This window comes from Diceros bicornis, chromosome 13, assembly GCF_020826845.1.
Source record: "Diceros bicornis minor isolate mBicDic1 chromosome 13, mDicBic1.mat.cur, whole genome shotgun sequence".
In the NCBI taxonomy this organism is placed as follows: Eukaryota; Metazoa; Chordata; class Mammalia; order Perissodactyla; family Rhinocerotidae; genus Diceros; species Diceros bicornis.
In genome coordinates, this window is record NC_080752.1 from 23935717 (window position 1) to 23962666 (window position 26950).

Genomic DNA, 26950 nt, shown 5'->3' on the forward strand with positions numbered 1-26950 from the left:
GCCCCCCGCGCACCCCCACCAGATTTCGATGAAGAGAGTTCAGTTTTGAATCACAATTTTTCGTCTCGTTGGGGGCAGGGGCCTGTGCCAGGAACAACATTCAGGTGTCGTGGAAGAAACCAGGCCCTGCTTTGCCAGCTCGCTGGGGAGACAGAGCCCCGGCCCTGCACCTCTGGCGCTGGAACCCCTCTTTCCAAGCTGCAGCTTTGTAAAGAAACGCAATTCCAGTGTTCCAGCAAGTGCTTCAGAGCAGAGGGAAGCCACTTTCAGACTCATTAGTTCCAGTGACTTTTTATTTTGTTTTTACTCTTTCAATGGAGAGGGGAACGAGCTCTCTTTCAGGAGAACTTCTTGCTCTTAGGAGAAAATAAAGCAAATCATTTCCATTCAGATATGCTTTTCTTTTGAGAAAGGCTCAAAATGATTAGCTTTTCCCCTCTCCAAAAAAGGTCAAGAGGATGCAGTGTATTGTGTGTAAAGCATATGAGACAAATAGTATATTATAATATAATATAATGTAATATAGTATAATATAATATTATATAATATAATACAATACACTATAACATAATATAACCAGGCTATAACATACTCTTTCAGTATTTCTTTACAATGGAATTGCTTGTGCTGGGAAATGAAAACCACATGTGCTGTGCGCATCCTTCTGCCCCCGTCCACAGCCCCAGGTGTGTATTCAATGCCAGCCTTACCTGCCTGGAAGACCGCTGGAACACCTGTCCACAGCCCAGCAGGAGTGGGCAAGGCTTAGACATGTCCTCTCCCCAGCTCAGTCCTTCAATCGGGGCAAACTTGGGTCCATGGTGGGATGGGGGACGGAGGAGGACGACGACATTTGTCTCCGCGGGTGGTTCCATTGCCTCCAGGGCACCCTCGAATGCCATCAGAATGAGAACCAAGCTGAATTTTCATTCTGAATCCAAATTCCACAATCCAAAACTGGAAGAATCAGTGGGTCGGTGTTATTAGATGAATGGGGTTGGCATTTTTTCTTGTCTTTGTTTTCATATTTCGACTTCTGTTGTTGTTCTTAGTTGGGTCCAGAAAGACTAAAGTACAAATTGCATTTCTAACTTAATCATGATGCTGGTGGGAGGGCTCCATCTCAGCTCATTCCAGCCCAGGAGGTCAGAATAAACCGGCAAGAGCAGTTTGGTGGGGTCTGTGCATCCAGCTCTGCTCTGACATGGGGCTCTTGGTCCTCAGATATAAAGGAAATCCACACCACTCACGGTGCGTTCCTCATACCCTCGGTGGGCAGTTGGGACTCTGCCGTCGGCTTCCCGGGCACCCCGCAGTGCAAAGGCTCCAGTTCCACAGCTCTGCTACTTCCTCTGAGTGCTCTGGGCAGGTTATTCAGTCTCTCCCAGCCTCAGTTTACCAGTTATTAAGAGGGCATAAAAATAGCCCTTCATGTGCGCGTGAATTGCCGTGAGGCTTAGAGGCGTCAATACTGTAAAGTTCTTAGGACAGTGCCAGCCATGTAGAAGCTCCCCAAACCTTGGGTGTTAATGTGGTTAGTCACATTATTTTCACAGTTGACATTTTTTCTGAAAAGATTTGCGTGCTCCGATGCTGTGTTAAAGACAGCGCTTTGCAGACTTGCAGGCTGGTTATTCTGTAACGTGCATCCTCCTTGCCCATCCCCCCCCACCCCATGGATTGTGTTTGGGGTTCCACCCTGCCACGGGAGGACCGGCCCAGTGCCTGGATGGGTTTTGTTTTAGAACCTTCTCTGACTCTGCTCTCCAGTTGGCCTTGGGCCCCATCACTCCCGTTCCTTCTGCCCAGCTGCTCTGCCTGTCAGCGGGAATGCCAGGGTCCTGCTGGTGATTGTGTGTGCAAACATTTGCTTAAGGGTCACTGGTGCGGCCCTCCCTGTCTCTTCCATTCTGGGTTCCCAGGTGTGCGTGGACCGGCCGGCCTTACTGCCTCCCTTCAGTCCATTTTGCAGCTCAGCGTGTGTCTGGGCTGGAGATGTTTGGGGTAGAGCCTTCCAAGTCCCCGAGGCCCAAGCTAAGGCCCCTGCACCCACTGCGGAGGCCCCAGAGCAGGACTGGGTGATGTAACTTGACTCCTCAGACTGAGTGAGAGCTGCTTTTTCCCTTCCTGTTCTTGTTTTTCTCCAAACAAACACTTTCTTGACAGCAAGCTCACCGTCAGTGAGCGGGCCAGGACTCCCGGCCTCAGGCTGCGTCTGCCCAGCACTGGAGCCCACCTGGCCTGCCCCAGATGCACGCGTCGCCAGGCAAAGACATGAACAAAAGTCACATTTGGTGATTTGGTGCTTGTGAATCTGAGGCTATCAGCCAGTGCCCAGGGGGCTCGGCCAAGGGCATCTCAGAGCCAGCTCCTGCAGAAATGTCCCCTTAGGTGTTGGGGCCTCTGGGTGCCCACCAGTGGGGATGTCCAGGTGTGGCCAGACACAGGGAGCAGTGCCTCCACCCTTAGGCTCAGGGAAGCTTCCGGTCACAGGGAGGTGACCCTCCCTCTCCCCAGCCCTCCCCCCTAACCCACACCGCCCAGGCTGCAGAGCCGCCTGTCCTCTCCTTAGCACTCAGAAACATTTACCATGGTCTCTCTGACACAAGGATGGCCAGGAGGCAGCCCCCCTCCTCCCCACCCCCATCTCCCCCACCTTCTTCCTGCCCATTTCCCCCACCTCGTTAGGGTCAGATCCTATCGGTCAGCATTCAGCCCGAAGTTATTAAGGCCCTGCTTAGTGCTGAGCCAAGGGTCCTTGTGCATGTGCACACACATACACATGCACTAGAACACGCATTCACACATGCACACAGTCACACATTCACACTCAAAACACATAGTCACAAGTGCACACAAAGACACACATCCACACTCACACACACTCACTCTTGCACACAAATGCACGCAGACCCCCCACACATTCACACAAACACACACTAACACATGCACACAAGTACAATCACATAACACATGCACATTCACACACAAATACATGCAAACATATTCACACATACACAACTGCATGCACATTTACACAGACACAAATGCACACAAGTGCATATTCACACACACACATGTGCATGCATTCACACATAGACATATACACACACAAACACATGCACACTCAACACCTACACATGGTCACGAACATGCATACTTAACATGCACACGTGTGCATGGAACATACATGTTCACACGTGCAAAGTAAGCACACACATAACGTGCACAAATGTACACGTGCCGAAACACCCGGGCACACTTGCACACACATGCGTGCAAGTATGAAGATATGCGAACACTAATTTTCACACATGTAGCCACATATGGATGCACACTCACGCATGTGCACCATGCACATGGATGCATACGCACACCAACACAAATATGAGTGTAGATGCACAACTATGCCTACATATTCACATGAGGATGCACAGGCACAGGTGCAGATAGTCTTGGATCTTCACACCCATGCACAAGAAGCACGTGTGCGTTCACATGTTCACTCACGAGCACACACGTGCACACCGTTCAGTTCATTTGTGCAAGAGCTTTTAGTGCATATGTTCTCTCCAGACCTGAGTGGGGCCCGGGGTCCTCCTTGGGCAGGGAGGGGGACGCCCTCTCTGGGGAAAAGCTGTTGTCAGGCAGCTGCCAGTGGGGGCGGTCTACGGACAGGCCTGGAGGTCGTCCCCCGGGAAATTTACAGCCCCAGCTGATTGTTTGGTTTGGCACAGTGGTCAGGATGCCGCCTCGTAAACTTAATAATAGCTGCCCCCCTTTTAATTTGTTTGACCTTGACGACAATAATTTATGATATGCATTAGAGCTCTGTCGTCTTTTTTCTCCTAATTCATAAACAAAGCACTTGGCCTGGCTTCCTTCTCTGCTCCTGAGCCAGGGCCTTCTCAAGCCCACGATGGCCTCCTGAGACACAGGGAGGGGGCTCAGTGTTTCTTATGATGCAGACCCGGGTCTCTGTGGTCTCCATGCCCTCTGGGCAGCCACTCCTAGGTTGGGGATGAGGGCAGGAAAGAAGCAGGAGCAGGAACAGCCAGTGTGGGAGGCAGGCCCCAGGGTGTCCCTCCACCCCCCTTGCAGGCCCTGGGCCCTGGGGCAGGTTTCAGGCTCACCCACCCGCCTCCCATCCTCTCTCTCTTGCAGAGGAGCCCACATTCCGCTGCGACATGTGTGATGAGCTCTTCCAGTCCAAGCTGGACCTGCGGCGTCATAAGAAGTATGCGTGCAGCTCGGTGGGGGCCGCGCTCTACCAGGGCCTGGGCGAGGAGCTCAAGCCGGAGGGCGTGGGCAGCGGGGGTGATGACGGGCAGGCCCATGAGTGCAAGGACTGCGAGCGGATGTTCCCAAACAAGTACAGGTGCTGCCCCTCCCCTCCCCCTCCTCCCCGTCCCTTCCCCCTCCCCAGGAGCCAGTGGGCAACAGCAGGGCCAGCAGCCCTGGGAGCACAGAGAGACCCCTGAGAAGGGCAGAGGTCAACCCTGGTCCCTCAGCCCTGATCACACTGAAGGCAGAGGGTTCCAGGGACAGGTGGAGACCAGGGTCCCCTCTAGTGCAGCACACCTCAGGGGCAGGTACCCCGGCCCACTCGTCTGGCACTGGGGACAGAGTAGGCCCATGAGCTGGCAGTTGGAAGCCACATAGGAAGCTCTGACAGTGAAGGCCAGGCCCCGCTCAGAGCCCCCGACTCAGGGCAAGTCCACGAGTTGCCCGGTTGAGACACTGCTGGCACCGCTGTTCTGTACAGTCAGGGCTGAGTTGTGGAGACAGACTAGAAGGAAGTCAAGAAATGCAGGCCAGACCCCGAGACACGCAGGGGTCAAGCCCCGCGGCTACTTTTGCAGTAAGGTCCAACACAAGGATGGGGGACAGCAATATCCCGCTGCCCAGGGATTTGTGGAGTGGCCTGATCCTCTGGACACATGCATAACTCCTTCTCAGACAGTTGACAGGAGCGGGAAGGGGCACCCAGGAGTCCCCTTATCCCTCCACCCCAGGCACCAGCCTCCACTCCCCACGGGAGACTTCACAGACGTGGACACAGAGTGCCAGGCCAGCTGCGTGACGGCCGGACATGGTCAGCCTAGAGCAGGCCCAAGCTGCCCTCCCTGCCCCGAGGCCAGGCAGGAGTTAGCCCCTGAGAGCTGGGGTCCTGGGGCTCGGTGGGAACCCCTGGGCTTCGTGGGGGAGAAGCCAGGACATGCGGTCCCAGTGCTCTGGGGAACCGTGACCTCGCCTCCAGCGTGGGCCCCTCCTCCTGCCTTCGAGAATGTCCTCCAGGACAGCCCTGCAAAGTCAGAATAAAACCCCATCAGGTCGCTAACTGGCTATGGGATTGCGGGGAACTGACGCCGATACCCCCACGGCCTCCCTGGGGACGGGAAATCCTCCACCCTGAACAGATGACGGAGAAAATAAGCGTTTGGGCAAATCCCAACTGAGGCCCTTGGCGGTAAGCGCTGCTCAAGAGGGTCCGTGTTTTCTTTACATAAACACATAAATCACAATTAACAACAGGGAAAAAGATACAATCTGTGCTGCTCAGGAACCAAGCGTTTCTGATCTAATGGATGGCTGGGCCCCGTAATTAACGGGCCGTGATGTATTACTGCTCAGCTCATGAAGATTAACGGTCATACCTGGGACAGGAGGAGAAGTGGGGTGTCCCCCGAGAGGAGGGGATTAGGAGCTGCTCGTTCATCCAAGTGCCGCGGCCCCTCCAGGGCAGCTGTACCCTCCCCACCCTATCACGTCTCATTTGGAGACCCACTCGTCCACCCCAGCCTACCTCCTGCATGTGTGCGTGGCGGGCAGGCTCTCAGCCTGGCCAGGGGGTGGCCTTGGGTTTCCCGGGCCTCACCCCCACTCTGGGGTTCATGGCAATATTGGAAGATTCCAGACCCCTTTTTTCTTAGGCCCAAGGTTAGCTTCAAGGTTAAGATTATCTTGAAGAGCAGCTGGGAAGTGTGAGTTGGGGTCCCACCCTGCCTCTGGATGCCTGAGGGGTGGTCTTGGATGAGGGCCTGAGCTCTGTCCAGGCACCAGCTTCTTCCCCATGTGATGTAGGAAGGCCGTCTCTGCCCCTCCATCCCGTTGACCTGTCCAGAGAGGAAGTGGACAGACACGCTACCAAGACTCGCTCTGATCCCTGAGCAAGGAGTGTCAGGGACTCCAGGGGCTGCTGAGAACAGGCCGTGATGGGTTTAGGGCCTCCTTCCCCGGGCAGCAGGCCCTGAGTGACCCCCGGCCTCTGTGCACAGCTTGGAGCAGCACATGATCGTCCACACAGAGGAGCGAGAATATAAGTGTGACCAGTGTCCCAAGGCCTTCAACTGGAAGTCCAACCTCATCCGCCACCAGATGTCCCACGACAGCGGCAAGCGCTTCGAATGTGAAAACTGCGTGAAGGTAACTAGCGTGTGCGCTGCCAGCCCCCAAATGCTCGCCCGCCGTGGGCACCCTGCCCCGCCCCTGCCATCAAAATCCAGAGGAAGGGTGGAGAGCACGTGAGATGCCCCGAAGTCATTGGGGTCCTTGCGTTTATGGGGAAGAGAGGGAGTGTGCTGGGTCATGCGGAGGGAAGAAGGCCTGAGCAAGACCAGACCCAGGTCCTCTCCAGGGAGGGCTCCTGCCCCTGCCTCCACCGACGTGCAAGGAGAGGCAGGGGGGTGAGCCTCACCTGTCATGGCACTTTAGCTTAAAAACGCTTTCTGAGTTCCTGCCTTGAGCATCCTCACAGCCACTGTTCTCTCGGGGACTATTACTAAGGAGACAGAGTCTGGGGGAGGCTGGGTGGCTCCCCTAAGGCCGTCCAGTGAGTCACTGCTCCAGCAGAGAGCCATTAGGCCAAGCTCGGTGCAGGGGGCGGAGCAGCGAGCGAGATCCCCATCCAGCGGCCAGAACCACGCCAACAGGGGAGCGAGCAGGCGGGGCGAGAGCCCACGGTGTCCATCTCCCCAGGTGTTCACGGACCCCAGCAACCTGCAGCGGCACATCCGCTCCCAGCACGTGGGCGCGCGGGCCCACGCCTGCCCCGACTGCGGGAAGACCTTCGCCACGTCCTCGGGCCTCAAGCAGCACAAGCACATCCACAGCACCGTCAAGCCTTTCATATGTAAGTCGCCCTGGCTGGGCCGCAACTCCCCAGGCTCTCCCCAACTCCCGGGACCCCGTCTGTTCCAAAAGCACGGTGGCAGCTGCCGACACCTCTGCCACACGACGCCCAGGCCTGGACGCTCTCCTGGTGCCGCCTCTTCTTCGCTTTGCCTCCTTGCACCCTCGCATTTATGGTTGGGATCTCTTGCTCTGGCCTCACTTTCCCCTCCTCCCCTCCTTGGTTCCTCCCCTGTGCTTATCCCTCCAGTGGCAGAAGGTGGGTGGTGGGCAGTAGACAAGGACCTGCAGGAGCCAGCAGCCTGCCCTCCCCGCTCCCCATCCTCTCCCCTGCACTTGTCTGCCCAACCTGAGCTCCAGGAGGGGTGACAAGCCCAGCGCTGTTCACCCTCACAGCAGCTTTTGGGGAGCCGGGCTGAGCACCCAGCACTGGCCATACATAACTGGGCCCCTGTCCCCATGGAGCTCCTCCTCTCCTCCAGTGGAGGAGACAGAGGCTAAGCCGGATAAACAATAACAGCACATGGAACAAGCCACAGCCTGGGGGGCAGGAGGCTCTCCAGGTGCCGGGGGGCAGCCCAGGTGGGTGCCGCTGCTGTGAGTACAATGTGAGGCCAGGATGGCCTGTCAGCTGAGAGGTGTTCTAGCAGAGACCCGGAGGACGTGTGGGAGTGAGCCAAGGGGTCCCTGCGGAGGAGGCTCCGGGCAAGGGGCTTCCAGCACAGAGGCCTTGAGGCCAGGGTCTGTTTAGGGAGTGAGGGAGGGAGAGTAATAGGAGAGGGGTCAGAGGTCACAAGGCCCAAGTCCCGGGGACCTTGTGGGCCAGTGCAGAGGCATGAGTCCAATTCTCAGTGGGTTTGGAAGCCACTGAAGGTTCCTCTCTGCCTAGTATTGTACTGAGCCATCATTTCACGCAAATTGTGCGGAGTCATCATTTTAGACCAGCCTTGCGCTGAGTCATCATTTACACGAGATTGTGCTAAGTCATCATGTCACACAAATTGTGTTGAGTCATTTCACACCAGCATTGCGCTGAGCCATCATTTCACACACATTATGTCATGGCATCCTTACAAAACCCTACAGAGCGGGGCTGCATTGTCTCCAGCTGACAGAGAGGGAAACTGAGGTTTCAAGACAAGTGACCAGGTGCTCGATGCCTTGCTGCAGAGCCCTGATTCTAGCTCAAGGGGCCTGGCCCCTGACCCCAGGCCTTGAACTGGAACCTCTCAGGCTCCATCCTGTCGGTGCGAGAAGGGGTAACTCTGCGAATTTGGGGACCAGGGTCAGGGTGTCTTCACCAATGTGGAGGTTGTTCCAGTGCTGGACAAAGAGGCCATGATAACTGGCTGGTCAGGCCTTTGTTGGGTAGCTGGGGCTGTGCCCCTCTCCTGCCCGCTGCCCCCAGCCCAAGCTTCTGACTGTCCTGCTAGAGGGGACTCAGACCCTAGCCTACCTGAGTCACTCACTTCCCCAGCCGAGGAAGCAAAGCCCTGCCTGTTGACCCCTCCTCTAGTGTGGTCTTTCCCCCACCTCCTTCCCCTGCAGCCCTGGAAAGAGGGCATCTGAGCAGTGGTGTGAGCAGCCCCACCGCTCTGCAGGTGTGGGGGAGCAAGGCCCACTCCCTCTGAGAGGGGCCTGGGAGAGGCGAGCTGCATGGGAGTGGGGCTAGGGGCCGTGACTTTGTGACTGGAGGTGCGCAGTGTCCTACTTTCCGTGCGTGAGTGTCCCAGCGAATCCCACTGTGGGAGGGGTGCGTCCGAGTGCACCAGGCGGCAGCTCCGAGTGTTTAAGCTTAGACAGGAAAAGTGTGCCTGGCTCAACAGTTACCGCCTTTCTGGGCTTGCAAACAAGCTTTGTGCAGTCTCGTTGGGTTGTATTAACCACGTAAGTTCCAGGAGCCACAGCGCTCTGGAAGGGTCCGAGCCCACTGTTCCCACTGCCTGCACGGCCTCCCCACGTGGATGGGGGAGCACGGGGCACCCTGGCTGGGCCCTGCAGGGGGTCAGCAGCTCTCTGTCTCTTGTCCGTGCTCCATGCTCAACTTGGTGCCTTGGCTTTTGGCTAAGGGGTACAGCCAGGGAGAAAGCCCCACAGTTGGCCAGGTTGCATGTATGAACATTTCATTCAGAGAGGGTGGCACAAATTCTAGAAATCAGAAGTGAAATACGACCTTGCGCATCCTCCGGACCATGGCAGAGTGTCCCTCGGCCCACGGGAGGCGGCTGTGGTTAGGCCTGGAAAGGAAGCTCTGCACGTAAGGGAGACGAGGGCACCGACGTGGCACTTCCAAGAGAAGAACAGTCGCTTGCAGGCGCGCAGGCTGTGGCGGGGCAGTTGCCAGTGTGCACAGACTCCACGTCCACCCCTGGGCGGCATGTGGGCGCACACCCACAGCACCCACGGATCAGCACCAAAGCCCTGGCTGGAAGCCCCTGAGCCCCCTCCTCACCGACCACTCAGACAGATGATGTTACCTCCCAGTGATGTCCCTTGCACCAGGGAGGTCAAGTGTGTGCCAGGTGTGTGTGCATGTGAGAGAGGGGTAGGGTACCTGGGCACACAGGCAGACAGTCCAGTGGGCACTTTCCAGAAAAGAACCTTCTCCAGAGTGAGTGTGTGTGTCCGCGTGTTTGCGGATGTGCAGCCACACACACCCTATGAGGAAAAGAAACTGCTGACTGAGACAAGTACTGGCCAGGGCCCCTCTGCATCCTGGCAGGGCCTGGTCCCCACGTCCAGTTTGCTGTGGGCAGCCCGGGCCTTTCTCAGCCCCTGCAGGCAGCCACCTCCCTTTGCCAGCTTTTAGCCAGCTGTTGGCCGTCCTAGGTCCAGGACCTGCCTCTCTGGGGACCTCAGTCTCCCAGAGGCCCCTCTGTAGCCCCAGCGTTTCTGCAGGACCCCCCATCAAGTGAGCGGATGGATGGGAACGGAGGGTCCCCGGCTCCCTGTGCCCTGGCATGGCCGCTGGCCCAGGAGGCCCCTCCTAGGAGCTGCCCGGGGTGAGGGCCTGCTGAAGGCCAGTTTCCAAGGTCAGGATGGCAGCAACCGCTAACACGGCACGGACAAAGCCGTGCTGGCGGCCTGCGGAGCCTGAGGGTATTTACAGACCTACAGACCGTGCCCGGGGAGCAGATGCGGTTAAACCAGGTGGCACTCTTCTCCCCACAGCCTGGAGGACGTCCCGCCATGCCAGACGACCAGGAAGGCAGAGCCACTAATGTAAATAGATAGTGTGATTAAAGAACACGACAATCTCAGGGCCAAAGTGCTCAGCTAGAAGAGCGTGACATCAGGCAGTTGAGGATTTGTGGTGAGCAGGAGACTCGTTGAAATCATTGTTGCCACTGGGGCTGCAGTTAGGAAACAGATCGTCCTGCAGAGAGAGAGACACGCAGGGTGTGCGTGTGTGCGCGCACGTGTGTGTTCCTCAGTTTTTGGTTAGGAAAACAAGAGGAGAAAAAAAGCTGGCGATTTGTTGACATTCCACTCACAGGCCATTGGGAAAATGGCGAGATGGAGTCTCCTGGGCCTCTGGGTCCTGGTGTTCGGCTCCGGCTAGCACTGCCCTCTCCTGTTAAGAGCAGAGCCTGCTGCTGCCTCTTCATCCCAATTTGGGAAGGTTTCACTTTTCTCAAACGTGGAACCAGCCCCTCTCCACACGGCCCTACATAGGGCTTGCCTCCCATCCCCACCTTCAGGCCACCCCCAAACGGTGACCATGCACCTCCAGGAGCCGTGTTCCCAAAGCCCAGACTCTCCAACTAAGAAACCCCGAGTGGGGGCCAACCCGGTGGCGCAGGCGGTTGGGTGCGCGCACTCCGCTGCGGCAGCCCAGGGTTCGCCGGTTCAGATCCCAGGCGCGCACCGACACACTGCTTGGCAGGCCATGCTGTGGCGGCGTCCCATGTAAAGTGGAGGAAGATGGGCACAGATGTTGGCCCAGGGCCAGTCTTCCTTAGCAAAAAAAGAGGAGGATTGGCAGACGTTAGCTCAGGGCTGATCTCCTCACACACACACACAAAAAAGAAAAGAACCCCCGCGTGGGCTGGTCACCCCTGAGGCCTCCCTCTCCGGGTGTGGGTTGCAGAGCCTAGGACAGAGGCGAGGGAGGGAGCAGGGAGCGTTTTAAACTTTAGAAAGCAGGAGACCTAATCTGGGGGGTTGGTGTTTTCCTCTGTCCCCTGCTGGAACAGCATCACTGAAGACAGCAGGGAGGTAGGGCAGGAGTCCCAGGCAAGCTGATGCAGTGGCACACACGGCTGCATGCCAGGGCTTTGCCCAACCCTAGGAGCGATTTCAGAAGACTTTGGCCCCCACGTTGCAAACTCTCATGGGAGAGGGGGGCGCAAACTGCAGCACCTCATTTTCCAACAGAGAAGGTTGAGGCGCCGTGAGATCTGTCCAAGCGGACCCAGAGACCCCAGGGAAGGCACAGATGGTCCTTGCCAGTCTGTACTGGTCACCAGAGGGCAGCCCCAGGGTGGGGCGCACACACACATATGTATGTGTGCACACACATGCACAGGCACACACATACAGATGTGCACACATACACACACTTGTGCACACATGCACCAACAACATGCACACACATACACATACATATGCACACATGTATGTCTAGACACAAGTACGGGCACACATGCATATATCCCTACATGTACACATGCAAGCACATGTGCGCACGCACATATACACACATGCATGCACAGTGTGCATGAAACACGTACATGCATGTGCACATGTGTTGCATACACATGCATGCAGCCACACGTGTGTGCCCACAGACACACATGCATGCATGCCCACATACGCACGTGCAAGCACGTGTACAGACACACATGCATGCACATGTGCTCACATGAACACATACACACATACACACTTGCATGTACACACACACGCACACGTGTGCTCACATACACAAGCACAGGCTACTCCAATCACTGGGACCAGAAGCGCCCCTTGTCCTGCTCCCCTGAAACCGCAGAGTTTCCCGTAATTTCATATCGTATTTGTCTTTGCTTTCTGCTGATGTTTTAGGTGAGGTCTGCCACAAATCCTACACGCAGTTCTCCAACCTGTGCCGGCACAAGCGGATGCACGCTGACTGCCGCACACAGATCAAGTGCAGGGACTGCGGGCAGATGTTCAGCACTACCTCCTCCCTCAACAAGCACCGGCGCTTCTGCGAGGGGAAGAACCATTACACACCGGGCAGCCTCTTTGCCCCGGGTCTGCCCTTGACCCCCAGCCCCATGATGGACAAGGCCAAGCCCCCCCCCAACCTCAACCACGCTAGCCTGGGCTTCAATGAGTACTTCCCCTCCAGGCCACATCCTGGGAGCCTGCCCTTCTCCGCGGCCCCCCCGGCCTTCCCCGCGCTCACCCCGGGCTTCCCGGGCATCTTCCCTCCGTCCCTGTACCCCCGGCCGCCTCTGCTACCTCCCACGCCGCTGCTCAAGAGCCCCCTGAACCACGCCCAGGACGCCAAGCTCCCCAGCCCCCTGGGAAACCCAGCCCTGCCCCTCGTCTCCGCCGTCGGCAACAGCGGCCAGGGTGCCACGGCGGCCACGGGGCCGGAGGAGAAGTTCGAGAGCCGCCTGGAGGACTCGTACGCCGAGAAGCTCAAGACCCGGAGCAGCGACATGTCAGACGGCAGCGACTTCGAGGACATCAACACCACGACCGGGACCGACCTGGACACGACCACGGGGACAGGTTCGGACCTGGACAGCGATGTGGACAGCGACCGCGACAAGGCCAAGGGCAAGGCGGCCGAGGGCAAGCCTGAGTCTGGGGGTGGCGCCGCGCCCCCGGGGGCCCCGAACAGCGTGGGCGAAGTGCCCATCTTCTACTCCCAGCACTCCTTCTTCCCGCCGCCCGATGAGCAGCTGCTGACCGCGTCAGGCGCCGCGGGTGACTCCATCAAGGCCATCGCCTCCATCGCCGAGAAGTACTTTGGCCCCGGCTTCATGGGCATGCAGGAGAAGAAGCTGGGCGCGCTGCCCTACCACTCAGTCTTCCCCTTCCAGCTCCTGCCCAATTTCCCCCACTCCCTCTACCCCTTCACGGACCGCACCCTCGCCCACAACTTGCTGGTCAAGGCCGAGCCAAAGTCACCCCAGGACGCCCTCAAGGTGGGCGGCCCCAGCGCCGAGTCCCCCTTCGACCTCACCACCAAACCAAAAGAGGCCAAGCCCATCCTGCCTGTGCCCAAGGTGCCCCCGGCCCCCGCGTCCGGCGAGGAGCAGCCGCTGGACCTGAGCATCGGCAGCCGTGTCCGAGCCAGCCAGAACGGAGGGGGTCGGGAGCCCCGCAAGAACCACATCTACGGCGAGCGCAAGCTGGGGGCAGGCGAGGGGCTGCCCAAGGTGTGCCCGGCGCAGCTGCCCCAGCAGCCCTCGCTGCACTACGCCAAGCCGTCGCCCTTTTTCATGGACCCCATCTACAGGTATTAACATGCCCTGCCCTCACCTGTCCTCCCAAAGGGGCCGACCCAGCTGGGGAGCTGGGCAGGTCAGCGTGAGGGAGGTGATGCTCTCTTGTGCTCCCCCAAGATTCATCCCTTTGCCTTTGCTGACCTCATGGGGGCGCCTGAGCTCTTGGGGGTCCCTGCTGCTCCAGAGGGCATGCCTGGCTTGGCACATTCCTAGGGTGGGCACTTGGGAGGCTGTGGTAGGGCCTCCCAGACACACACACTTCCCCTTCGCTGACAGCCACTAGGCTACCCCCTGCCATGCCTTGAGCCCCTCCGGAGCCTCCACTCAGACCCACCCCAGAGGCCCTCCCGCTGTCTCCCACTGTCTTCTCTGGACCAGCTCTGCCTCCCACACATCTCAGATCCTTGCTCTTTCCTCTGAGCATCTCTCCACTTCCCAGCGTCTCCGCTTCCCTGTGGCTGCTCTTGTGCCCCCCACCATCCCCCAGAGCCACAGCTGGGGGTTTCTGCTGGCCCAGGGGAAATCGGAGAAGGAGCCACTGGTCCCCAGAGTGGGGGAGGAGGAAGGAAGGAGGAAACTTTGGAGGTTGCAAACAATCAATATCCCACCTCTGCTAGCCCTTCTGGGAAGGGGTGATGTAATCCCCCTCCCCAGTTTCTGGGCAGGCTCTGATCAAGTGGGCTGCTTAGGTGGGAGGGCTCAGACCCCACCAGCACCATGTGTTCCCGGAGTGCTGGGCAAGCTGCGCCCTGAGGAAAGTGCTGTCTGTGCACGTGGGTGGGCTTGGGAGGGGTCCTGGAGGTGCCGGCAAACCAGCACAGGCTGTTGTAGCTGATACGGGCCTCCGCATCCATGTGAGAGAGGCCCTGTGCACACGCGTGTGCACGCATGCACTGGCTTGTGGAGAGCCCAGGAGCATGTGGCCACCTTGAGGTCCTGAGCGCCTGCTGTTCCCTGGCATGGGGGTGGGCACGTGGCTGAGAAGATCACACCTGCTGAGGTCCATGTGGGAGAAAATGTTGTCAAGCCAGGCAGAGCTGCCAGCCGAGGGGGAGACGGGCTGGCCTCCCACTCTGCCCACCAGACCAGCACACCCACACGGGCCCCCGCTCTCCATGCTCCACGCCCGTGGCCCTAGCCGGACTGTGTCTGCAGCCCGTCCTGTTTCCTGCCCTGTCCTGAGGTCAGCACCACAGGAAACGTGAAAAATGCCCTGTTTAGGTATTTCTTTACAAACACACCATCTGTAGATGGTCTGACAACATGGACTGGAGGCTCAGCAGAGAGGGGATCGCTTTCATCTGTCGAAGGCAGCTCCTCGGCTTTCTGGGTCAAATGTGGCCATCAAAAGGCCCAGGAAGCACTTGCTGGTTAGCATAAGAATCTCCAGGAGCCCAGGCGAGGCCAGGAGACAGCTGGGATGTGAGAGAGGAGGCGTCCATGGGACGTGCAGCCCTTGTGCAGAGGATGCGAGGGGGTGATTGGAGACCAAGGGACAAAACCTTCTGGTCAGGCCCCCAGAGTTGGAACCAGTAGGCATGCGAGGCTCTCAGTTAACCTTCTCCTGCTCCCCCCTAGCCTCCTCCAGCCCCCTCCTCTCCTCCTCATCCTCCCCATCCCAGCTCTCCTTCTGGCCCTCGTCTGCCCCTCTGCACTTCACTCTCCAGGCATCTCTCCCTCAGCCGCTCTTGTCCCCACTCTTGGCCTGGTTTAGGGCTTGGGCCTTTTCCTGGAATTTTGGGGAGCAGGGAAGTGGGAATGGGCCTCAGGGCCCCCCACCGTCTGAGCTCCTCTGAGACCCAGCATTCCTGGGCTCTTGCCCTGGGGGTTTAGGGTCCAGCACCTGCTGGAGGGGCTGCCTGGGCCCCACCTTTGCACGCAGACACTAGCAGACACCCCAGTGTGGGTGAGCTCCACACAGTCTGCCTGCTACCCCAACACAATCAAGGTAGACAAACGCACGTGGTGGAGGTTTCTCCCCAAGTGAGCGTGGGCAAATGAACTGCCCGTGAACAGGCTGTGCCCCGGGGCTGGAGGACAGGGTCCCCGTTGGCTCCTGGGTGGTCCTGAGGGTGACTCTAGCAAAACTCCCCACAGGCCATTCCCCGTGGGTGACCCTGAACGTGTACCCACAGTCCTCCATCCCCCTAACACTGCCCAGTCAGCTGCCCTGACTCTCCAGCCCCTCTCACCTCCCTCCCCATCACATGGCTGCTGTGTCTGCAGGATGGGCTGGTGACGTAAGCCAAGCACCTTGGAGACCCCATGTCCACTGGGAGTCACTAGGGTCAGCTGGCCTTGGTTGCTTGGGAGCCAGCCTGGTGGAACCGCCACGTGACACATAAAAAGGCAGAAGAGATGGAGCCAAACCTGGCCCTCCTCCTCCCACAAGGGTCCCCCTCCTCTCGGCCCAGCCCACCAACCCTGCAGTGTCTCTGAATCCGACACAGTCCCACTTTGAACGGGGCCTCGGTGGAGGCCTGCAGAGTGAGGTCCCTCCAGGCTGATTTCCCACACAGGGATATGGCCTCTCCCAGAGCCACACGTGTGGTCCTTTATCTTATTCCTCCGGGAGGGAATCTTCCCACAGCTCGTTGTGCAGCACCCCCCTTCTCCCTCCTGGACCAGGCTCATGGTCTCCGTGGGGTGACCTGCGGCCTCGCTCTGTAGAGGAGGCTCCTACCTCTGGCCCTCCGGGGTGGCAGTGCTGTCCCCCTGCGGCCATACCCTGTCCTGCTCCGGTCAGTGCCCCAGCTGGTCCACTGGAGGCTAGAGTGAGATGAGCATGGAGCCCAGCAAGGCCTGGGCACAAAGGGAACGGGAGCATCCAGCTCAGGACTGGTTCAGAGGGGCTGTTTCTGTGTGCGGAGAGGCACAGTGTCCCCAAAGCGCCGGAGACGCTGGGAAACAGGCTCACAAATCACGCTTTGTAAATCTCAGCCCCCATGGGGAGACTGAGGCAGGCGTTGCTGGGAAACGGTGAGAGGAGGAATCGCTGGGTGCCACCCAGCCACCTCCTCTGCTTGTTTTGTGATGAACAGAATTGTCATTGGCATTGGGGGAAGGTTCTAGAACTGTCATCTCAGCAGCCATCACGAGTTTTTAGGCAGAGCCTGCCTGGCTGCTATGGGAGGCCCTGGTGACTTCCCCAGGACAGAAACTTCTTGGTCACTCGACTGGTCAGCCCAGTCGGCAAAGGGCTAGGAGAGACAGGGAAGGCGGGGTGTAGGCGACAGCCTCCCGTGTGCTTCACGTTCCGCTGCAGGCCAACCAGGACCCCGACAAGGTCAACCCCTCAAGGGCTGACGGGCCTGTTGGCAGAGGCTGATGTGCTCAGGGCCTTCAGAGAAGATTCTGGACTCCAGCATTAAGCATTCATCACGTGCATGGGTGCCAGCAGCTGCAGTGGTGGGGGCGACGTCCAGGGACTCGAAGGGGTCCAGAAGTGGGTGTGGTGATCGGGGGCACATGAGAGAAGCAGAGCGAGAGTGTCGGGGGCAGGCAGCGGGCTGGGAGGATCCCGTAGGCGAGCAGGTGGGCAGGGTCACAGATGTCGCCACGGCCCTCTGGTGAGACGTGGTAATCGGGGAGCCACGGAAGCTGGACCACCGTGGCGAGGTCCTCACGCCTTGTGACCAGTGGGGCTCGGGAGGGCGTCAGGGGGGGCGGGGGCACAGCCCCTCCCGGCCTGGCGCTGGCTGCTCGGTGGGGTACGTAACCCTCTGTGCTGCTGTCCAGCAGGGTGGAGAAGCGGAAGGTGACAGGCCCTGTGGGCGTCCTGAAGGAGAGGTACCTGCGGCCATCCCCGCTGCTCTTACACCCCCAGGTAAGACCCGGGGGGCCGGGGCCAGGTGGGGGCTTCTCTCGGGACCCCCATTCTGAGGCCCTCTGTCCGGGGCTGCCCCAGGCTGTACAGGGCTCTTTGAGGGGCGGGAACCCCAAGGTTCCACCCAAACCGAGCCACGCTCCCAAGGGGGGCCATGTGCACAGTGGCCCCTTGGCACTCCGGGCCGTAGCTTCCCGGTCCAGGAGGGCTCTCTCCCTGCCGACCCCATGGGTGCCTGTGAGGCTGGAGAGGATGAGAAGGGCCAGGGGAGGTGAGGAAGGAGGGGGGTCTTCGGTAGGGGCAGCCCCGTGGGTCCCTCGGAGGCAGCGAGGACCCTAGCTCAAGGAAGGCTCACTCAACCACAGCTCCAGCTCTAGGAGGGGGAATGAACCTCGTCGGGGCGGGGGACAGAGAGGGATGGAGTGAATCCAAGAAATTTGAATGTAAGGGGAATAGACTCGGGACACAGCCCCGAGGTATGGACATGAACAGGCTTTTCTGGGGTGCGCTGGCCTTGAGAGAGCTCACGAGAAAAGACCAGGAGAGGAAGAGGCTGAGTGAGGAGGGGGACAAAGCGAGCAGGAGGAGGTGGGGGGCAGGAGAGAAGCAGAGGGACCTGCATTGAGGGCGGAGGGTCCCAAGAGGTGGGAGGCTGGCGGGGCGCCCTCCCCTGGGCCACAGAAGGTGGCAAGGCTGTCCACCAAGACTAGAGTCGGGGTCTGGGGAAGAGAATGCAGACCCCACCAAGCCTACAGGCGCTTGGTCTGCCCCTCCGGCCACCTCCTCCCAGGGATGGGCACAGAGGGGCAGCAGAAGCCAGGGTGAGCAGCAGGGCCCAGCAGAGTCTCCCCCATTCCCTGCCCCGTGTGCCCACGTGTGGTCGCTGCCCTGGGGCCCAGCCCCTTCCCCAGAGCCACAGGCCGCCGCTCCCTCCCCCAGGGTCCTGGAGCTGAGCTGTGGGGCGGGCCTGAACCCAGACTCTAAACTGGACCATTGTTCTCTTTCTCCGCGATTCCCGCCTTGGACAAACACCCCAGTTTGTGAAACCCACTCCCTGCCCAGGTTCACAGCTAAACTTAGCGCCTCCCATTGTTTCGTGGGGGCCTCGGAGTTTGGTGAATAACTTCCCTCGATTTTCCTCGGGACGGGCTGGGAAAGCTGACAAGCCGTCCAGGCGCATCCTGTGTTTGTGTTTGTGGGGGAGCTCCGCAGGCCGGGAATATCTGATCGGGCGGAGCAGGCCAAGCAGCCTGGACTGGCGGGCGGCCTCCGCGAGACCCACCCTGGCCTGAGGAAGAGAGGCCTGGCGGGAGGGCCAGCCGCCCATGGTCCCTCCTGCCTGCTCCCCTGGGCCCTGCCACCCCTGCTGCCTGCCCTGTGGGCCCAGAGCCAGGTGGTAGGGGTAAGAGATGACCAGTAAGTTACCTAGTTAAATGGTCCAGGGTCAGGCCATCACTGAGGCAGAAAGCACTGATAACTGATGCTCTCTACAAAGTACGGGGTCACTGCTATAGAAGATGTCGGCCTGTGCTGGTCAGGTGCCAGGCAGGACGTTGTCAAGGCCTTCCACTTCTGAGGCCCAACATGCAGGTGTGCAGCCCCCGGGGTTCAGGGTGAGGCGGTGCTGCCCAGCCACAGTCCCTCACCACCCCTGGGGGTCCTAGGAGTCTGAGGTGGTGGAGAGTTCCAGGGCCTTCCAAGGCTATGGCTAAAGCTGAGTCCTGCAGGCAGATGGGCATCGGTCTGTGCATGTGGGGTGCCATCATCCAGGCGTAGAGGGGGCGGTGAGGGGCTGGACAGTGGCCGGGGGGCAAGACAATTTCCATCTGTCCATCAGCAGAGATGGGGAGGGCAGCTCACAGTGGGAAGCATCCGGTGTCTGAGGACGGAGTGTGCCTACCCCATAGGGATGGCCAAGCTAAAAGCCCTGCCACCTGGGCCCAGCTGGCTGGGGGCCAAGGTGGCAGCCCAGGGTCACAGGGAGGCCTCGGCCATTTTCTATTCGTTAACCCCTTTCTGGGTGTTTTTATTGCAACCAGTTGGTTGTTCCCCAAATTGCAAAATATCTCCACCACTGATGTGCTGTGGCCTCCGAGTAGCGTTGGTAAAGAGCCCTCTGTCCCCACCAGCAGTCCTCTGATTGGGTACCTGGAGAACAGGGCCCCACAGAGGTGAGGGCCTGGCTCTGGATGGGGTGGAGGAGCAGGGCTCGCTAGAAGACCCCTGGCAGTGAGACACATGGTTTTGTTCACTGGTGGCCGAGGTTTTGCAGTAAATGAGCAAGGATCCTCCTCCGAGTAATTGGCATTAGCGTTGCTCAGAGACAGCGAGTGCTGAGTGAGGGGCCCGGGTGTGGTGCAGCCGGCCACTCCTCCGCCTCCCTCACCTCGCCCACTCACACCCGTTCTTCAGATGCTGGCTGCCAGGGGTCCACCATGGTACCATGGCCAGTTTCTCCCAGTGATCAAAGCACTTGGAGAAACACAAGCTCTTCCTCCCGTCTCCATCTCCATTCCCACCCTGCCCTGCCCTCCTCCTCCCTCCTGCTCCCCACACCACCATCCGCTCCTCTGGGGTCTCCCAGGTGAAATGCACTCCTGTAAATATTTGTTTAGCAAAGGTATACGGAGAGCCTGCTGAGGGCTGAGCCCAGCTGGGCCCTGGGGACACCGGCCCCACCTTCGAGGGACTTAGTGACTCCTGCCAAGACCCAGGCTTGCTCCTGGAGTTCCTTTTGTTAAACATAAACCCTGAGGGGCTCTGGGCATAATGAAAGCTCTTCCTGTGCAGGCCCGCCCCAGCCTCCCACAGGGCCCGGTGCACAGCAGGCACTCTTGGGGCAGCCCACCTCCATGGGGGGAAGGAGAGCAGGGAAAGTGCTCCTGAGACCTGTGCAGCTCCGTCAGCCCCGTTCCCCCTCCAGTCCCCAAGCCCCAAGGCCTTGAGGGGAGGCACAGTCTGGGATTCTGGTCAGAACTCTGCCCACCAGGGGGAGATGACCAATGCCATGCTCCCTTCTCCTCCCCAAGCAAGTCCTTGGCATCTCCAAGAAGCAGAGAGGTGGCTTCTTTTGTCCATTAGATGTCCTGTGCCATGTAACATTGGCATTATCATTTTGAACATTTGGTTAGTGGGATCCAGTCTTGGGCTATTTTAGTACTTGGCCTGCAATTATGGCCTACTGCCTCTAGGTGGTGGTGGTGCCCCAGGCCAGTGGTCCATGTTTTAATCTGAGATTCAGGTAGCTATCTTCATATTTCAAGACTCAAAAAAAAAATCTGGATAAAATTCTGTCTTTAACCCAAACTAGCCAACCAGTTCTGGCCAGGGGTCAAGCCAGTGGGGCACTGCTGGCTCATTTCCAAATAAGGAGATGTGTGACCATTCATGTCCACCAAACCAGGCAGTGAGGCTGGCTGGTGACGGTCAGTTCCAGCTCCCACAGCCTAGACACTACACCATAAGCAGGGCTCCAGGGAAGGACGAGAGCAGGGCTGGCCGCAGAAAGTGAAAGAATCTAACCCAGTGGCCAAGATGATGCCAGGAGACCACTGGTTCCAATGACGGCCTGAGGGCCCGCATGGCCTTGTCCTGGCTTGGTCAACTGATGTGCTCAGTTGTCGAGGACCCCCATATGCCCGTGGGGGTGGGTCGGTGCTCCTCAAGAGAGATGATGGCTCAGGGGAGTCCCGCAGCCTCTCCCGCTCTCATACCAACAGATGTCAGCCATCGAGACCATGACAGAGAAGCTGGAGAGCTTCGCGGCCATGAAGGCAGACTCGGGCAGCTCCCTGCAGCCCCTCCCCCACCACCCCTTCAACTTCCGGTCCCCGCCCCCGACGCTCTCCGACCCCATCCTCAGGAAGGGCAAGGAGCGATACACGTGCAGGTGAGATGTGGCCAGCCTCTGGGAGCTGGTGGGGCGGCCCTGTTAAGGTGGCCACAGGTGCCGCACTGCAGCCTGTGAACCTTTGCATTCAGGAAAAAGCTCTCAGTCACAGTCAAAGTACAGTGTAGTAGCAAGAAACAGTCCGTTACCCACTTGAGGTCATTCCCCGAAAATATGCATGTGTGGGTGACCTCCCCCTGCCCCCACTGAGCTGTGTTCATGTGAGTGCAAGAAAGTGCAACCTTGGTCTAGCCAGTCGGTATTCGGAAGGCCTGAGGCCCAAGTGTACTGGTCAATGTTTAACCACAGCTCTGGGAGGGAGCAGAAAACCTAGCACTGGGAAGACAGGTGCCGTGTCTGTCCCCAGCTGCATGGGCCTGTCCAGGCCAGTCCGAGCTAGCTCAGCCACCGTTGGGCTCTAGGGCTGAGATATGGCTTGGTCGGGGGTCACGGCCTGAGCGGGCCGGAGTAGGCCGGTCAGGCTTCTCTGTGAAACTCAGCTGGGCCCCAGGGCTGAAGGAGTGACTGAAATCCAGGATGCTGCCACCTGGCCACCTGCCTCCCAGTTGTGTGACCTCAGGCCCTAGACGCCAAGTTGGAGGAACCACTCCCAAGTCTACGGCAGCATGCCTAACAGTGTCCCCACCCCCTCCACCCCAGGTACTGTGGCAAGATCTTCCCCCGATCGGCAAACCTCACGAGACACCTGAGGACACACACCGGGGAGCAGCCATACAGGTAGGAGCCAGCTGGGTTTGGGTTGGGGGAGGCAGGCTCCTGGTGGGACCATCCCCCGTTCCACCCACAGGAAGGGCAATGGGTGGGAGCCAGCATGCTTGCGTCAGGTCGTTCCTGGGGCCCCTCCCTCCTGGCTCCGCAGCCATCCTGCGTCCTGGGATGTTGTAAAGACTAGGCAGGAGGTGCCCAGCGGGCTTCCGGAAGGCCCCTGCCTGCTCACAGAGGAGAATCGCCGGGAGCAGTTCTCCCTCCTACTGCTGGGGTGTCAGCTGGGGCAGGGGGCTCAGAGGAGGGTCAGCCAGAAGCCAGGAGCCCAGGGATGGTCTGTTGGAGAAGCCGCAGCTTCACTGCCACCCAGTCCAACTCTTTTCCTCTTATGATGGCCATGGAGGACCTAACCCCAGGCGGTGGACCAGGGTGGGCACCTAAGACAGGAGGGCTTGTCTCAGAGGAAAAGGAGCTCCATGCAAGTGCGCGTCCCAGCCCAGGCTTGGGGACCCCTGAGGGATTCGCTTGGGTCCCTTTGACTGCCCTGGATGGAAACCATGTGTCTGCTCCCCACCTCCCTCAGTGCTTGGGCTGCTGCCTGCAGAGAGGCGGCCACACAGCACGTTGTGGGTGTGAGAGCCATTGCCTCTCTTGTTCAGAACAAGTAGGGGCATCATCCACGTTTCAAAGATGTGGACCCCAAGGGTCAGAGGCACCCCATGACTTGCCCGAGGTCCGAGCCCATGGCTTAGCCTTCTGGCTCCAGGAGAAGCAGTACCAGTTCCCTTGGTCCCTGGGGCCTTCATCAGGCAGGAAAAGAGCTGAGGGTGACACCCTGGCTTTCAGGGACCCCACCCAGGGAGGGGCCTGGGAGTCAGCATTTTAAACAAGAGCCCGGGTGATGGTGACTCTGGGGCAAAATGCTGGTTCAGATGCCAAGACAGCAACCTGGGGTGTGTCTGGTGAACAGCAGCCGTGGGGAATAAGGAGTTTGGCATGGTTTTAAGTTGGCAGCATAAGATTCCTGTACTCTGGCCACACCGAGCTTGGGGTCACCAACTGGCTCTGGAGATTAGGTGTATGTATAAGCAGGTGTGTCCCCCCATCCTTGGGGAAGGCGGCCACCTGGGGCCCTGCACGTGTTGTGGTCCCCACACATGCCCTACTCCGAGACATAGCAGGCATCCTTGACCACCACAGGGTCACATCCTGTCCTGGCTGGACAATGACAGCTCATACCACTTTACCAGTTGTCTGGTCGGTGACCCCAGCCTCTCCCCAACACACAGGCCCCTCTCTTCCCCCTAAAAAAGTGACTTATATGTTAACAAAGGCTAACAACAGAAAAATTGATTTGGTCTGGTCCACTCCCCGAAAACGAGCTGTGTGTTTGTCCTGTAACAAGACTCGACTTCTGGACCATGTTGCATGTAAGAGCCCCCAGAGGATTGGACCATGTTTATAGAGAATTTAATTACCATTGATTTCTTTTGCTCTCTCCAATCTGTGAGTTTCATCTTGTGGAACAATAATTGCTTTGAAAGTTTGTGTTGCAAATCCTGACTTTCTCTGGCTCAGGGTGGCCCTGTGATGAGGAGTTTGGGGTATATGACTTTCCTTCTGACATCACTAGGGGCTCTGGGCTCACTCTGATCATTGGAAGGATTTAGGTTGAAAGAGGAAAATACGCATACCTGTCCACAGACACCCACGAGCTGGGCACGGGCCCCCCAGAGGAGAAGGAGCCCCTGCCCCAGCTAGGCTGATTAAAACTGCCTGCTGCCCCCTGCCTCGGGTGAGCTCTGCCCTGGGCCAGTGCCCTCATGTACGTGGGCAGAGGCTGGGCTGACGCAGGCCCCGCGCAGGCAGGAGGGAGCAGGGCTTTTCATGGGCTGCCCAGAGTGACCAACAGTCAAACCAGAGGACTCTGGAACACTCTTCCTTTTTAAGTTCTCGCTTCAGATCATCTAAAATCACTTGGAATGTGTTTCAAAGTGCTGACGTGGGAAAGAAAGACCCCGTAGAGAGACTGGTACATTTCCTGGAGGGACGGTCAAACCTCCTGCCCGGCCCGCCCGGCCAGCGAGCCGTCCTCGGCTGACAGCTTCTCCTGGCTTAGAGATCCTCGAGTGATGACACTTTTATTTCTTAAAGCTCTGGTGTGAAGGGCTTGTTGCAGTTTGGGTTGGAGATATATAAACGTTGAATTGGAAAGGAGGGGGCCTGCTTCCTTCACCCGTCCTGGCAGCTGTGCTCGGGGGTTCCCTCCAGGATGCTGCCTAGTGGGGCCTCGAGTCACACTGTGGATGCGAGCCTTCGAGGGCTGCCCTGTGGGCTCCCAGCGGGACCTGGGATCCCTGCTTTCAGGACACAGGGCTCTGGATCTGCAGTTCGTTTCCTCCTGGGCTCGCGTCCTGTGTTAACCCAAAATGCCCCAGCCAGGTCCAGTTACAGTTTCCATCACGGGCTGTGGGGCCCATACGTGTCCTCTTTCTTGGTCAGTTTTATTTTTAGGGCTAGGTTTCAAAATCTCTTCTTCCTTTCCCTTCCCCCCTTTTACAGTTACCAAAAGGATTTCTCTCTGTGACGGCTGAGGTGGCCCCACTGGGTCCCGGGGAGGACGCTGCTGCCTGCCCAGGGGCCATTTCACCCTCTCCACCCGTGCTGTATCTCCACTGTGCCCGGCTTCCCTGGGGCTGCGGCAGATGCAGTCACAGCAAGGTCCCCTCCAGGCCCTCAGCTGCATGCCGCAGTGGCCGGCCCGCTCTAGGCGCTCTCATTCCTGCCGCGGTGCAATGGCATGTTATTCTAGACAGTGCAGCCATAAATTTCACCAGCCGCCTGTCAGCTTATTTACAACACAAACCCCAGCTGCTCGGAGAACCCTGCTCCCTCGCAGTCTGGGACCGCTGCTCCCCTGGATGTCAGATGGACTTCTCTGTCCGGGCCATTTATTTAGATTAGAACCAGGAGAGGGCCGCACTCAGTCCAGGCCATTTATTTAGATTAGAACCAGGAGAGGGCCACACTCAGGACTCGCTGTGACCAAATCCAGTGCGTGGCTCCCTCTGCAAGACACCCGGCCCCACAGAGGGTGGAGAGAGAGCCCTTCCAGGGGAACCCTGCTCTCCGTTTCTGGGAACAAGCTCCTTATTCCATCCCATTTCTTACTCAGGATTCCCATGACTCAGAGTTTATGCAGCAGCCGTTTGGTGAAATTTGTCAAAGGCCCCTGCATTTCCCAAGAAAGTGGGAACACTGTGTGTGCGAGTGTGTGCAAGTGTGTGCGAGGGCACATATAGACAGAGGGTGGGCAGACAGCTCAACCCAGCGGGAAGCCTGTTGGGTGGGCAGGGGGTGAATGCCCAGACCTGGGCTGGGGGCCAGCTTGGCCTTGCATTTGGTTCTTTCTGAGCGATCGCCCTGAAGAGCAGAATGGTAGTCTGGGAGCCTGGGACCACTGGGGGTTGGGGGGTCTGTAAGTTTAAGGATGTGTCTGCAGGGGAGTGAGATAGTGCATTCTGGGATGTAAAATTCCCCCTCTCTGGACTGCTGTGTGGGGAGTGCCGGGTCAGGGGGTGCCCGAGCGTCTCTGACCTGGCCTCAGAGAGGGCTCGAGCCTGGCCCACTCTTCCTCACTGTGCAGGCCTAGAAGAACAGAACAGCCAGTGCCTGTGTAGGCTTCCAGGATGGTGGGTCCAAGTTAGGGCTCCAGACCATCACGAGGCTGCGGGAGGAGAGGCTGTGACCGAAGCCTGGAGCTCCCAGGGGCCCGAGGCAGCTCAGCCAGGCTGAGGAGGAGCAAGGCCCGACAGGCCCATCCTGGGGACCGAGGAGCAGAGGAGGCCCAGTCATTCAGGAGGAACCCAGGGACCGTGGCCCCAGGAGTCAGTGTCCAGATCACTAATAGCTCTTCTCGTGTGTTGTGGAGGAAGCCAGAGTTAGCCTGCTCAGGCAAAATTTGGAAGCTTCGGGAACTGCAGGAATGAAGCCCCAGAATCACACTATGAGAGACCTGGGGACACCTTTTAACATGCCCCTCCTTGTTCTGTGGGACCATCATCAAACTGCCCAAGTATGATCCAGCAGGCTGGAGTCAGCGGTGACTCTATGCCTCCTGGGACAGAGTCTCACGAAGCTGCCACCCTTCGTGCGGGGAAAGCTTAGCTCCTGGGCCTGGGCAGCCCGTGGGGCCTACAGCTTCCCGCCTCAGAGAGGCTCCGGAGTGTGTGGTCGGTCGATCATGTTCCCCGGGCAGGGCCAGGTCTCTGACAGTCAGATGTTGGGCAGGCGCCACCATGCTGGGCAGGGTGGCACTGTTAAGGTCACTTTCGCACAGCCCCTGCTGGCCTGGCCCTGGGTGGGAGGCCTGGACTCCCGGAGTGTCCTCAGGCACGTCTGTATCCACGTGATTCAGTGCGCGTGACCAGCCTGCTGGGCTGGAGCTCGGCCACCAGCCCCAATCGGGGTTGGGGTGGGGCCCCCCAGAGGAATGCCAGGCTGCACACTTAGGACAGGTCCCCCCTCCAGAGGTCACCCCTCTGGATGAGCATAAATCTCGAGCCCTGCCAGGACTGGCTGCACAGATGCTGTCTCCTGAAAGGCCTGACCGGCCAGGGTTCTGCTGTTGCTTCTCTGCTGTTGCTTCTCTGCGCTTGCCTCTTGCCTCTCTGTGGAAGGTTGTTTTATTTCCAAAATAGGAAAATACATGAGCACATAGACAACTGTTTCAAGTGCTCACGTGCCTCTGAGCCTCAGATAAGCATCCCTGGAGGAGTTCTGAAGACCAGGTGTGTGAGAGTGTGCACACAGACACACATGCACACATATGCAAATACACTACACACGTGCACACAGCCCACAGGTGCGCACGCCTGCGTGCATGCACATGCACACACCTGCACACGTGCGCATTCAAATAAGCACACACAT

At 58.7% G+C, this 26950-nt stretch overlaps 1 protein-coding gene across 1 annotated transcript in view; it reads left to right on the forward strand.

Moving 5' to 3' along the window:
• The window catches only part of PRDM16 (PR/SET domain 16), a 262764-nt gene that overhangs the window by 226507 nt on the left and 9307 nt on the right, over positions 1–26950 (forward strand). Inside the window, exons 15-21 of the mRNA XM_058553864.1 lie at positions 4165–4378; positions 6279–6426; positions 6979–7132; positions 12178–13588; positions 17319–17403; positions 21123–21292; positions 21953–22030. Coding sequence (XP_058409847.1) covers positions 4165–4378; positions 6279–6426; positions 6979–7132; positions 12178–13588; positions 17319–17403; positions 21123–21292; positions 21953–22030 — 2260 coding nt within the window. The remainder of the gene's footprint in view (positions 1–4164; positions 4379–6278; positions 6427–6978; positions 7133–12177; positions 13589–17318; positions 17404–21122; positions 21293–21952; positions 22031–26950) is intronic.